Below are 13,705 nucleotides of genomic sequence, written 5' to 3' on the forward strand. Positions count from 1 at the left end.
GGGGCATCTTTGATGCTCTGGGACCACCCAAGAAGGCAGCCGGCCACTGGACAAGGCTCTGCTGGGCTCTCTGCATTGCCCTTGGTGAGCAAGGTAAGTCGACCATATGTGACTCTTCTCAGGGCATGAGAAAAGTGCAGGGGCTCCAAGAGAAAGGCTCAGATTGTAGCCCCTCTTTACACACCCTCTCTTTCTGCTTCTGTCGTCAGCAGGTAGAACATCTCTGACTCCAGCTCACCAGCCCAGGACCCGGTCTGAGCATAAGGAAAGGCCAGGTGAGAAAGATCGAAGGCCAGCATCAGCCTCAAGTCACTGAGGAAAACCTGTTGAGAGGCCCAGGCTGGCTTTACTGGGTCAGAAACTAAGGGCAACCTTTAGAAACTTCTGGAAGCAGTGCCGTTATGAGGCATTAGGGCCTGAGGGTGTGCCCATCTTTCAAGAGCTCCTAATTTGGATCTACTCTGTCTTGACTCACAGTTGTGACAGCACCTGCCCACCCTTCCTCTGGGTGTGGATGTGACTTCTCTGTGGGTGTCCCTAGGAAGGGGGACCATGGGGCTTCCAACAGGACCCAAGGTTCAGAGCATTTCTTCTGTGCCAAATAGCAAAAAAAAAAGGACTAGGGCAGGCCACAGGGCTCAGGTGCTGAAACTGCAGAGGTTCACTGAGGTGTGTGTCACTGTGAGAAAGCACCAGAGAACTGCCATCAAGTGCTACACAAGCACTGAGGGCGGAGTGGCCCTGAATTCTGCGGAGACCGCGAGGTTTCAGAGAGGAGGTGGCACTCAGCAGGGCTAGAGGGGTTGTGTGGTATGCTGGGTGGTGAAGGGAAGGGCACAGGCACTCGGCTGAGGAAGCAGGTGGGCTTCGGGGTGAGCCCCAAGGCCTGAGGTCCTGAAGGCCTGGCAGAGCAAGGCTGCCAGGGGATGTGTCCTGGGGAAGAGGCCAGGAGTGTCAGGAAGGGCGGACAATTGCCAAGGGTTGAGGTCTCTTCAGGAGCCAATTCCTTCCCTGTGCCCCATGAGTCCTGAGCAAACAGAGAAAGGGATACACAACTTTCAAACAGGCGTCAAATAGCTGCTCTGTGACTGGAACAGTTGATTCTAGAAGGTGAGCTGACCTGTAGCTGGGACTCTCCTGAGCTAAAGGTGGCCCTTGAGACAGCTCTCCCTGCCGTGTCCTCATTCTGACTCCAGCACAGAATCCCCTCCCCACAGTCCTCCACCTCATTTGGTGGCCACTGAAGCTCAGAGCGGCCTGAGGACCAAATTACTCAGGGAAGGAAGGGACAGAGAAGAGTCCGCCCTCTTGAATGGGACCTGGCAAGGCTCCTAGAGTGCATCGGCACTTGTGTTTCTTCCTCGGAAGAGCTCACTCCAGAGGGCAGCAATTTCAGTGGGGTGGGGGGCTTCAGTTCCCAGGGCCACAGCATCATCCTGCCCCCTCCTAGGGTGCCAGGTCGCACCTCCACAGGGGTGTGCGTGTGTGAGAGAGTGTGTGAGTATGTGTGTGAGAGTATAAGAGAGAGAAAGAGAGAACTAGGGAGAAACCCAGGGAGCACTGCGGGGCAGGATGGAAGGGAGAGGGGCCGCTTCCTGCTGTGGGAAGGGACAGCCACTTCCCCAGGCGAGCTGTCTCTCCCAGGGCAGGCAGGTGGCCATGGGGCTGCTTATCCGAAGTCTCTGAGCAGATCGAAATCTCTGGGCTCAGAGAGTCAGCATCAAGGGCTTTGTGAAGGACTGAGGTCTGAATCTAAGTTGTGGTTCCGGAAGTTAGGATAGTGGGTACCACTGAGTGGAGGGAGAGGATAGGAGGGTGCAAAGGAGAGCATCTGGTGAGGTGAGCTGCCTAATCTGGGTGCTAATCACATGGATGTGTTCGCGCTTTGAAAACCGTCAGGCTGTACACCTTTACGATGTGCGCACATTTTGGCGTGTATGGGTTATGGTTTTAAAATGGTTACAAATTTTTCGACATTCCTCCTATTGAGAGGTGGGGGCTACGCCCTCTTCTCTTGATGCTGGGTGGGCTTGTGACTCGCTCTTACCCGATCGAGGGTGGTGGGAGTGATGACACGAAACTTCCGAAGCTAGGTTAGAGAAGGTGCATTAATAGAAAACCTGAGGTTCAGTAAGGCCAACAGATCAGGAGACGATTGCCATGGAAAAAGATAGATCGTTACACGGAGATCCCAAGAAGAAGGGGCATACCACATCACAGGGGGCCGCACAGGAAGCACCAGGTCAGTCAGGAGACAGGAGGAGAGGGGCGGAAATGACAGCGAGAGCCTTTAATGTGGTTTCTGTGGAAAGAAACAGGCAAGACAGGGTAAACAGGTTTAGGATTGGCTAATTTGAATAATTTCAGGGGCTCTGGAATATAGCAGCTGCCTGGGTTGTCTGGTACCTGGGTGGGGCCATTAGGGCAGGGAGCTAGTGGCCCAGAGTGTGAAAGCCCAATAAAGCAGGTGGTTGGGGTGTGGCTCTGGATTGGTTGGTTTGCATTTGAAAAGCATGTTCGAGGAATTGGCTAACCCCAGGGAGGGGCAGTCCCTCCAGAGTCAGCAAGGCCCCAAGGTGTCAACGTGTCAGAATACAGAAAATAAAAGACATGGTTAATATTATACATGGAGCACCTACCCAGTTACTGGGTACACTTTCTTTTGGAGCCTCAGGGTGCTGTGTAAGAAATCTAATTACCTTCAGTCTGCTATGCTGTGAGGAAGCCCCCGTCTCATGAGGGGCCCATGTGCAGGCGCTTTAGTTGACAGCCCCAGCTGAGGCTCCAGACAAAAGCCAGCATTAGTTGCCACACATGTGAGTGAAGTCACCTCCAGGTGGTCCCAGCCTCTGCCATTGAGTCACCCCTCACTGCTGGCTCTTCCCAGCTGAGGCTCCCGACATTGGGGGGCAGAGAAAAATAATTCCCACTGTGTCCTGCTCAAAACCTGACCATGAGCATAATCAAGTAGGTTTGAAGCTGCTACCTTTGGGGGGCAATTTGTTACACAGCAATAGTAACTGGAACAGTATGTTACATTTCCAACAAAAAGTTTACTTAAAAAGAGATATGTGTTTTCATGTGCATGTTGGCTCAGCAAATTATTAATTATCGCTATGAAGAGGTGTGACCCCAGAGGTTCAATGTTACATTTTATATGTTTTGTCTTCCCAGGGATCTCTATGACATGGCTTCCAGCACAGCTGACCCAAGCAGCATCGCCCACAATGCCAGCCTCTGCCCTCCTCACCACCCACCCCGGGCGGCCAGCGTGATGCTCTCTCTGTTCTACACAGTCCTCTTGGTCTTCAGTGCCCTGGGAAACATCCTTGCCCTTTTCCTTGCCTGTCGAAAGGGCAAGAAGATCAACTCAACAGGTGTCTACTTGGTCCACCTGGCAGTGTCTGACCTCCTGTTCACACTGGTCCTACCTGGAAAGATAATCTATTACATGCTGGACTTTAGCTGGCCTTTTGGTGAGGGACTCTGCAGGCTGACGGCGTTCACTTTCTACGTGAACACCTATGGGGGCATGTACCTCATGACATGCGTGAGCGTGGACCGTTACCTGGCTGTGGTCCACATCCACCAGTGTCCCCAGCTCCGCAGAGCCAGCCGAGCAAGGCTCGTCTGTGTGGCTGTCTGGGCCCTGGCGGTGCTGCAGACAATGCCGCTGCTCTTGATCTCCATGACCAAGCCTGTGGCAGGCAAGATTACCTGCATGGAGTTCGTCAGCGTCAAGGGGGTCTTCAGGATGCCCCTCATTGTCCTAGTGGCCTGCGTTATAAACTTCTGTGGGCCAGTGGGGATCATGCTATTTTGTTACGTGAAGATCACCATGAAGCTGTGCAGGATGGCCCGGGACAACCCTCTGACAAGCAAGAAAGGGCACCACTGGAGGGCCTGCCTACTCACTCTGATGGTGCTGGTGGCTGTGCTTGTGTGCTTCAGCCCCTACCACCTCAACATCATCCAGTTCATGGTGAGACAGTTGCTCTCCCAGCCATCCTGCTCTGAGCAGAGGGCTTTCAGTGTGTCCCTTCAGCTCACCGTGTGCCTCATGAACATGAACTGCGGCACTGACCCCATCATTTACTTCTTTGCATCCACAAATTACAGGACATGGCTCCTTGGCCTTTTAAAACTCAGAGCTTCAGAGTCCTCCTCCCCCTCTTCCCTGGGAAGAGCTTCCTCAGAAACACAAAGTATCAGCCAGATTGCAGGCTCCATGCCTTTAGAGGAAAATAAAGTCTAATGGGTCCTTTGGCTTTAAAACTGTATCCAGGGTTGGGGCCAGAAGCTTATACACTTTTGGGGGGAAGGAGGGTTCTTTGAGATAAAGAACACAAAATAATAAATACAAAAGTAGACACTGAGTCTCGGGGAGTAAGTGAGGAGCCCTAAAGCTTGAACTTTATTAGCTTCATGATGAATTCACCTGTAATGTATTGTACTAAATAACAATGACACTCCTTGGCCTTTGAAGGTGAAGCGGTCTGTGCTGTTTCTTCTGGGAAAAGAGTATTTTCACAGCAAAGACAAACACCACCAACAGAATCGTTGGCTGAGTACCTGGTCAATAGTTTAGACTATGTTTCAAATTTGGGGAGGCAAAATTGATAAAGAGCAAAAATACGCCGCCTTCCAAGCCAAAATTGGTGAAAGCTTAGAGTTAGCATTTACAAAAATGACGAGGTTTCCCTGAAAAGTAAGAAAACACGGGGAGGATGCACACCAAGTTATTGACCTGGATACCTCCGGGGTTGGGGAGTGGGAGGGATGGGTGGGCGTGAAGGGACTTTGTGTTAACTTTTGTTTGAAAGGCTTGACTCATGTGCAATGAGAAAGCATTCCTGTATTACTTGTGTAATTGGGAACAAAGTAGGAGAAAGAGGAAAAGGCAGAAAAGCAGGCACAGGTTTTTCACTTGTTTTGTGCATGTCAGAAAGTCCTTATCCACTTAGGTGTGTTTGCATTAGATCAAAACAAACCTTTTGTTGCACCTCCTTGAGTTTAAAGCAATGTACTGAACATTTTGACTTGGGAGATTTTGCATTTTGTAAAATAAAACACGCATCTCCCTGCCAAAGTGCAGGGAGCACCAGGGCCGATGCGATGTCTGTCTTGGCTGCAGAAATCCCAGCCCCTCTCCCCCACCGCTGCTTGTTGCCTTTCCGGCCCCTGGACAGCTCCTTGCCCTTCTCTCTGTCCACCTGACACTCAAGCTTCAGATGGGGTCTTCTGTGAAGTTGTCCCCAGTCCCTGCCCCACCGTGACTCCCTTTTGTTCCTGATGATCTGCTTCATGCATCTTGCAATTTCTGACTCGGTTTTGGGCACTTGACTCTCTTCCTAGTAGAGATTTACACTATGGTCTCTCCAGGGGGATTGTCTCTGGTGGCACCGAGACTATAAGTTTCTGAGACATGCCTACACTGAGCCTCCTTCTCTCTGCCCCTTGCATTACAGTTCTCATGAGGGCTAGTGCTCTGTCCATTCTCACTGGTTGGTGTGAATGAGGATAATTCCTCTCATGCAGTCTGATACATTGCATGCCATGAAAAGACCTCTGGGACTCATGTCAAAGTTCTAGGCATGAGACTATGGCCCCCCTGGGGCCCAAGCCAGGAGGACACTCAGCTCCAGGGTTACCTATAGACACATGGATGTGGGCATCTGTGGCCAGCACTGAAGACCAGCTCTGGGGTTGCGATGGCCAGTGCCCACAGTGGAGGTGCTTCCGGCCTTCAGGGGTGGAGAGCAAAGGCTCAGAGAATCTGAAATTCAAGATGTGGAACCTCAGCTGAAAGGCCCGGCTCTGCACACTATGTCATTGGCTTCTCTGAATAACTCTCATGAGTGCCTAACAGTTTGTGTCCACACCTGGCTGAGGTTTAGAGCTTATTCTCCCACCCCGTTTGCACTAACCCAGCACTTGTCAAAGGAAATGGAAGTGGCAAGAAGGGGCCTCGCCAGCCTAGCCTGTGACAAGAGGCAACCATAAGAGCTGCCCTCGTAACTAGGAGGCCCCTCCTTGCAGAGGAGCCAGGCCAGCTGAGCTGCCAAGACCTGTTTGACTTCGGGCATCGTAAATCCTTCTTGACCACTCTTTGAAGCATTTCTCATAATCCATCCACCTGTACTCCAGGTTCCTCAGCTCCAAAGCTGCTTGGGGCCGTTCACTACGAGCATGTGAAAGCAGGAAGGAGAAAGTTACATCAGGAGGGCATTTGGGACAAAACAGGATCAGGAAAGAGGACCCAGATCATGATATCCTGCAGAAAGTGGCAACCATGGGTGGGAGAGAGAGCGGAGCTGAGACGCACCTTTGGTTTGCAGCTTTGGCTGCAGGTGGATGTGGATGGCTTTCTTTTCCCACAGGGTGATGATGGGTGTGATTTACGAAGCTGAGGGGAATCTGAGTTCTGAGGGATGAACTAGTCAGTGATGCTCGAAGGCCAGGCTCTGAGCATGGAGTCCGGGGCTCAGGGAGTTAGGAGAAGAGTACTACTGAGGATTTACACCCCCACCTGAACCTCATTTTCCTTGTCTCTAAAACAGGGGCTGTAATATCTACCAGGTGGGGTTATTGTGGGAGTCCATGGAACAATACATGCATAAATCATTTAAAGCTGAAGAAGTCATTTAAATGAAAAGTGTGTCACTCAAGTTTTCCAGGTGGGCTGGCACAACTCATATCAGTGAGCATATACATCTCTTTATTACTGGGGCTAGAAGTTTCCAATGCCCAGGCCACACCCTGTCTTCTAGAGTAGTGGTTTCTCAAAGTGTGGTCCCCAGACGAGCAGCAGCAGCACCACCTGGGGCCATGTAAGAAATGCACATCCTTGAGTGACACTCTAGGCCTGTTGAACCACCCACCCTGGGGGCGGGGCCCAGCACTCTGAATAAGCCCTCTGGGTAAGCCTGTGGCATGCTCAGGTTTGAGAACCACTGGTCCTCCTTGGATGTACTCACCAGCGTCTGACTCGCTTGCCTGTGGTTTTAGTTTGCAAGGACTGTTGTAACAAAGTACTATAAACTGTGTGGCTTAAAACAACAAAAACTTATTCTCCCACGGTTTTGGAGGCTAAAAAGTCCAAAATCAAGGTGTTGGCAGGGCTGGTTCCTTCTGAGGCTCTGAGGGAGAATCTGCCCCAGGCCTCTCCCCAGCTTCTGGCGGTTGGCTGGCCATCTTTGGTGTTCCTTGGCTTGTAGAAGCATCACCCGGATCCCTGCCTTCATCTTCACATGATGTTCTTCCTGTGTGTGTGTGTGTCTTCACATGACTTTCCTTTCCTTTCTCTCTTTCTTTCTTTCTTTCTCTTTCTTTCTTTCTTTCTTTCTTTCTTTCTTTCTTTCTTTCTTTCTTTCTTTCTTTCTTTCTTTCTTTCTTTCTTTCTTTCTCTTTCTTTCTTTCTTTCTTTCTCTCTCTCTCTCTCTCTCTCTCTCTCTCTCTCTCTCTTTCTTTCTTAATAAGGACACCAGCCATCTTGGAGTAGGCACACCCTAAAGACCTCATCTTAAATTCATTATACCTACAAAGACCCTATTTCCAATTCAGGTCATATTCACAGGTACTGGGGGTTACGACTTCATCTTATCTTTATGGAAGACAAAATTCAACCCATAATGTCACCTATTTTTTAACACCCTTTTCCCCAGGCACTCTTCTCTGAGTCTCAGCCCATCATCCCTGACCTCTCCCCAGCTCTAAACCCCCATACCACCTCAGAGCCCCACTTCAAGGGTAAGCCTTGGAAGAAGGAGTAAGAGGGGTCTGCTTTAAACAGTCGTTGGTTAAACAATTTTTTAACTGTCATGGGTTATTTTTCAGGTCTTATCAAAATAACCCTCTATCAAAATAGAAGCACCAGGGTGGCACCCTCAAAGGGCTTTCTCATTCTCCACGTGGGAGCTCAGTTCAGGGGACTGTTTAAGGGCCCAGGACAGCCCTGTAAATCAGGGCTCTGTAATGAGGTCCCCAAGTCCCAGTCCTTGGGGGTGGACAAAGTTGTGCCCCACCCACAGAAGTGTTGGGGATTCTACCATCAGATAGAGGGTCTAGTGATGACTTCTAAGGATTTTAATCACTTGACATTAAGTTCGTAGATACACAAATGCTCCTATGTGCTTTTGGTTTTCTCCAGAAAGGATGTTTCTACTAAGAATCACTGATTCCTTGACATCACCGCACACCACAAGTTAACCACTGTCCAACTTTCACTACAGTTTTCTTTTCCACGTCATCATGTAAGTGCGTATGGGACAGATGGGCATAAAGAATGAGAAGGTCACCCAACATGTGTGGGCAGCCAAGCTCAGGGACCCCAACCATGTGGTAAGCTGGTCAAATCACACGTCAGGCAACATGAATGTCTTATGACTTTGAACCCTGGTTCCTCTGTAACTGTTGAAACCTTGAAAGCCTTGTTTCCTTTTCCTTTTTTTTAATTGGAAGTCAATATTTATTATTTTATTTACCAACTACTATTCTAATGTCTAAGTATTTTTCTTTTTTTCCACCCCTTTTTAAAAAAATTAGTTTCAGGTGTACAAAACAATGTAATAGTTATACTTTTTACCCCTCACAAAGTGACAACCCCCCTCCCCCAATCCACCACCCCACTCCTCCTGCCTGACGTCATACATATTTATTACAATTCCATTGACTCCACTCCCCACACTATACTCCACATCCTGTGACTATTTATATATTAAATAATAGTTTACATACAATATTATTCAACATCAGCTTCAGGTGTACAATGCAGTGGTCAGGCCTCCACAACGTCCATGAAGTGGTCTCCTTAACAAGGAAAGCCTTGTTTTCTAAAGCCACATTTCCAGAGCTCAGATGCTTTGATTCCACGGAGCCCTGACACATGCTCTGTTGCCTCTAGTAGCTCTTCAGTAGAAAAGGCGGTGGGGAGGTGATCCACCCCAGGGAAGCAAGGAGCCCTCTATGTGTGTGTGTGTGTGTGTGTGTGTGTGTGTGTGTGTGTGTGTGTGTGTGTGTGCGCGCGCGCGCGCGCACTCATGCCTGGTATATCCCCTTCGGTAAGTTGCACATGAGGTGTAAATTGCTAGAAACTGACTGAGGTAGCACATTGCCAGGAATTCAGTCCTGGTAAACACTCCTCAACTCAATCTGCAAACATAAAGGGCTGTCTTCCCTAAACACAGGGGAGGCTCAGAGAGATGGCAGAGGGCCTGTGCAGAAAGGGCAGACTGGGGATACCCTGTTTCTCCCATAATTCACACTTTTTCTCTGGAGCAACACTCACCTTCAACATTCATTTCTTCATTAATTCATACGTTTATCAAGTATTATCTTAGGCTCAGGTGATATGATGGGAATAGTGGAGACATGGCCTCTAAACCTCATGGGTTGTGTAGACCAGTAGGCAACACTACTGGTTTACATAAGTGTAATTAGGCAATGACAACACAATGTGTCAAGTGGAGATTGATGGGCTATGGGAGAAGAGCTTAGGAGAAGTGTCTGAGAAGACTCCCGGGTTTTGGGTTGGATGACTGAATTGATGATGGTCATTCCCAGGATAGAGAATATGGGATAAGATAGTGCTTGGGGGTTGGAGAAGGTGGGCTTTGGTGCTCCTGGGACAGATAAGTGCAGGTGTCTAGTATAGCACAGGACACATGAGGTAAGCTGAACTGGGCAGGAAGTCTCCTCACTGTACAGGTAGGCCACTGACATCCCTGAGTCATACAGCTGATTGGGGGCCTGAGGGGTTGTACCTGGAGAACCAGTGTTGTCTCACACACCTACCTGGCTGCCTCCCAGTGGATCTGTATAACTGGGCTGCAAAGTAATGGCTGCCTCAGTAACCTGCCTCCTTTGTAACCTCAGTGATCATCATCATTGTGGAGTAGAGTGTGGAGGGTCATTTTGTCAGAAGTGCCTTAATTCCATCCCCAGGGGATTTGTTATGGGATGAATTGTGTCCCCCTCGAAATTCATATGTTGAAGTCCTAACCCCCAGTACTTCCAAATGGGACTGTATTTGGAGATAAGGTCTTTAAAATGAGGTCATTAGGGTGGGCTCTAATCCAAAGGATTGATGCCTTGTAATAAGAGGAAGTTAGGACACAAGAACACACAGAGGCAAAACCATGTGAAGACGCAGAAAGCCAAGGACGGGCCTCAGAAGAAACCAACTCTGCTGACGACATCTTTATCTCAGACTCCTAGCCTCCAGAACTATGAGGAAACACAGTTCTGTTGTTGAAGTCACCCTGTCTATGGTACTTAGTTATGGCAGTCTTAGCAAACCCACTCAGCATTCGTACTCTCTCTACACTATTTAAGCAAAATGAATGGACACTGTTCTCTTCTTTTAGACTTCACACCTCCTGCTAGCTGTTGAAAGAATAAGAGAAGCCAAAATACAGCAAATGTTATTATTCTCACTTATTTTCTTAGGCACCTTCAAGAGCTGAAAATGTGTTCTATCTGAAGTGAGTGACGTGTTTACGCTGGAGAGTGAGCCTGCAGTCATGTCTACGAGAAGATCAGGTGATATCTGACTATAAGGCCAATGGGCTGGGGCTGTAGGAGGGGCACCAGTGCCTTGGACTGTTCCATGCCTGGGTTGCCACGCACATAGCACAGTTCTGCTATGGTTTTTATCCCTAGGTCAAGTTGATGACTCAAATTTAGTGAACAGCTTTCACATACAGCCCCATCCGTCTTACCGCCTAAAGATGATTTTTTTCCGGCTTGCTTGACTGCCCTACTCTGTTAAGTACTTCTGCAGAAGTCTGTTAATCTTATCTCTTGTTTTACCCACGTGCTTATCTTATATATTTACAGACAGTTCTGGTAATTGTAGGTAAATGACTGAGAAGACCAATGGTAACCACGTCCTTTCCATAGCCTCTCTGATGTCACCTCCTCAGGCAGAGCTGGTGAAACCAGCCCACTTGAGAACAGTGAAGGAGGTCAAGTACCCGGAGGCACCCTCCTGGGGAAGCTCTGCCTTTTACCTCCAACTGTACAAAGTAAGCCCACTGCAGCCCAGGGGTTGGGGCCGGGGGACGATGGGGACTCCTTCTGGATGGGGAACTCACAGGATGTGGGTGGCAGGCCTGCTGGGCTCCAGGGAGCTTCCGTGAGTCACTGGTGGTTCCAGATCCTGGCTTCATGTGTGAAAGGAGGACATTAGTCAGGAGGATCGCTGGTGTCCCTTCCAGCTCTGAGAACTGTGTGATTTCTGCCTATAAGACCAGTAAAAACCAGTAAGTGTAGCCTGGTTTTCCATGAGTTCATGGGCTTTGCCATGTATCTGTCTTAGGATCTTTAGTGGTTTTCTTTTTTGGTTTAGCATGGGTAGCCTGACTTTGATCACCTGTTTAGCCTCTGGCTGGCATCTATTCTCTCATCCAGGAAAACAGTGGCAGGTGTGGGGCCCAGTAGCCATGCAATGTTGGAGATAGAACCGTGAGAAGAGAGAGGAGGAAAAAAAAGGATGGCAGAGCCGGAGAGAACAAGATGAGGGATACTGGCTCAGGGGCTAAGAAACTAACTGTCCTGTCCATCTGGGTCTATGCCCCCACCTTGACATTCGCTGTGTGAGGTAGGGGTGCCGAGAGCTGAAAGGTGAGGCTGTGCTCCTGGGGAGCTGAGCAAGAAACCCTGTCCCCGAGACCTTGGCACCAGAGCTAGTGATGCACTGTTACTCATTTGTTCAAGCTCAGTGAGGTTTTGGGGGTCACCTAACAAGCAGAGTAAGAAATAAGGGGCAGAGCCATACACTTTATTAATGCCTGCCCTTTAGAAGAGCTCTTTGGCGAGTCTCCCAATCTGAATGACCTTTTCCACTATTCTCGATGACTGTAGCTACAATAGAAATTCCCTTAGCAGACTCCACTCTACCAGCTCAGGAGTGGTGTGGGTCCAGGGGTCACCCACAGCACACAGCCTGCTCATGACAACCGGTGGCCTCTCTCCAGCCCGTGTTCTTCTGTCCCCCACAAGGCGGGTGCTGCGCTCACCAAGAGACAGCTGTGTTTGTTCTCAAAGTGTCTCTTGTCAGGTGTTATCAAAATTAAATAATTTAATTATTATGTAAACCGATAAAGTATAAAGGTGAATAGAGAGAATTGTTTTTCATAAGAACTAAGTTGAACGCTTGGAAAGTTTGATAAAGGTGAATTGCTCACAAATGGAAAACCTCTGTCAAAATAAGAGTGAGTGTAACAACTATATGACATTAGGGAAAAGTGTTAAAATCCAGGATGAAACGCACTCTGATTACTCCACTGAGCGCTCATGCTGATTTTAAAAAATTAATCCAAACTGGAACCCATACACAAGGCAATGTGGGTGTGGATAATGAAAGACAAATGTCTAATTAGTACAACTATAATTTTTAAAAAAGGCCTTGGTTTAGTGTACTTTCTCTTCTAAATAGCCCTTGCGCCCCTGCCTTCTGCTCGGGCCCGCTTCTACCTCTTTGAAGTGCACTTTTTCTTCTAATAAATTGCTCTTTCACCACTTAAAAAAAAATAAATAAAAAAGCCTTGGTTACATTGACACCAGAAGATTGGTGAATCAATTATATTGACATGTTTTAACTTAAAGTATTTCATATATAGGCTTCACTCTCTCTATATTCTTCACTTTATCCAACTTTTTAATATGAATTGACTAACTACCAGTCCCCCAGCCTAGGACAAGAGAGCTTCTGGAATGTGTCACTAGTATTAAGAATGGTGGCCATTCTCCAAATGGGTAGAAATTTTGTTAATATTGCGCACTCACTCACTCGTTGGATGCCTAGGCAGCTGCAGGAGGGAGGCTGGGGCAGAGCTGGTGGCTGAGCCCTTGCCCACAGGGGGCTCGTGGTTATTCCTGCCCCTGGTAGATGGAGGCCCCCAGCAGGGAATCACTGGCATTGGGAGAATTGCTGGTTACCTGTCAGGTTCAACATGAGCATAACTTACTTAGCTCACGGGTTCCTGGAAGGTCCACCAAAGGGCTGGGGCTTTTTACGAAATGCTGCCTCCTGCCCTGTCAGGTGCTGGCCGCAGGACAGCAGATCTGTACCCTGCATCTCCCTGAGATGGTTTTTGACCCCTGTGTGGCTGAGCCGGGAGCATACATCATGACTGGAGTGGATTAATTCCCACTCAAATCACAAGCCCAGGTCAGACAGAATAGCCCTTTGCTCTTTGAAGATGCCTCAGCTTTGGTCAGGAGGGGTAAGGTATGTATGGGACAATGCTGTAAGGTCTGAGGCAATGCTGTTTTCTCCTTCAGTTCCCATCAGGGACTCATCCAGAAGCATCTTTACTGTGAAATGAGGGGTGCGGCATGAGAAGTTCCCCAAGGTGCGCGTCGTCCCCTGGTTCTAACGCCCCTGGGCTGCATTCCTATTTAGCTGACCTGGGGTTCTAGGGCACTCCCAACATAGGGGTACACTTGGCCCTTCTGTTCTGAACCTCCACAAAAAGCCTGCAAACCTGTAGGAGGGGATGTGAGATTTCTTTGGGGGATTTAAGCTTTTCATTGAATATTTCATAATACAAATGTTATGAGGTCTGACAATTAAGTTCGTGAACTTGTTGCAATGACGATGTTACTAACCTTTTTTGATATCAGAGGGATTATTCATTATGAATTTGTACCAACTGGACAAACAGTTAACCAAGTTTACTATTTGGAAGTGCTGAAAAGGCTG

General features: G+C 48.6%; 1 protein-coding gene across 1 annotated transcript; it reads left to right on the top strand.

Annotated features, from left to right (window-relative positions):
• Nucleotides 1-5,023, top strand: LOC109393922 (G-protein coupled receptor 183-like). The gene is made up of 3 exons (XM_019663654.1): nt 1-93; nt 210-275; nt 3,175-5,023. Exon 3 carries the CDS (start codon nt 3,188-3,190, stop codon nt 4,253-4,255), a length of 1,068 nt encoding a protein of 355 aa, XP_019519199.1. The 5' UTR covers nt 1-93; nt 210-275; nt 3,175-3,187; the 3' UTR covers nt 4,256-5,023.
• The last annotated feature ends 8,682 nt before the right edge of the window (nt 5,024-13,705 follow it).

This window comes from Hipposideros armiger, unplaced genomic scaffold (assembly GCF_001890085.2).
Source record: "Hipposideros armiger isolate ML-2016 unplaced genomic scaffold, ASM189008v1 scaffold_397, whole genome shotgun sequence".
In the NCBI taxonomy this organism is placed as follows: Eukaryota; Metazoa; Chordata; class Mammalia; order Chiroptera; family Hipposideridae; genus Hipposideros; species Hipposideros armiger.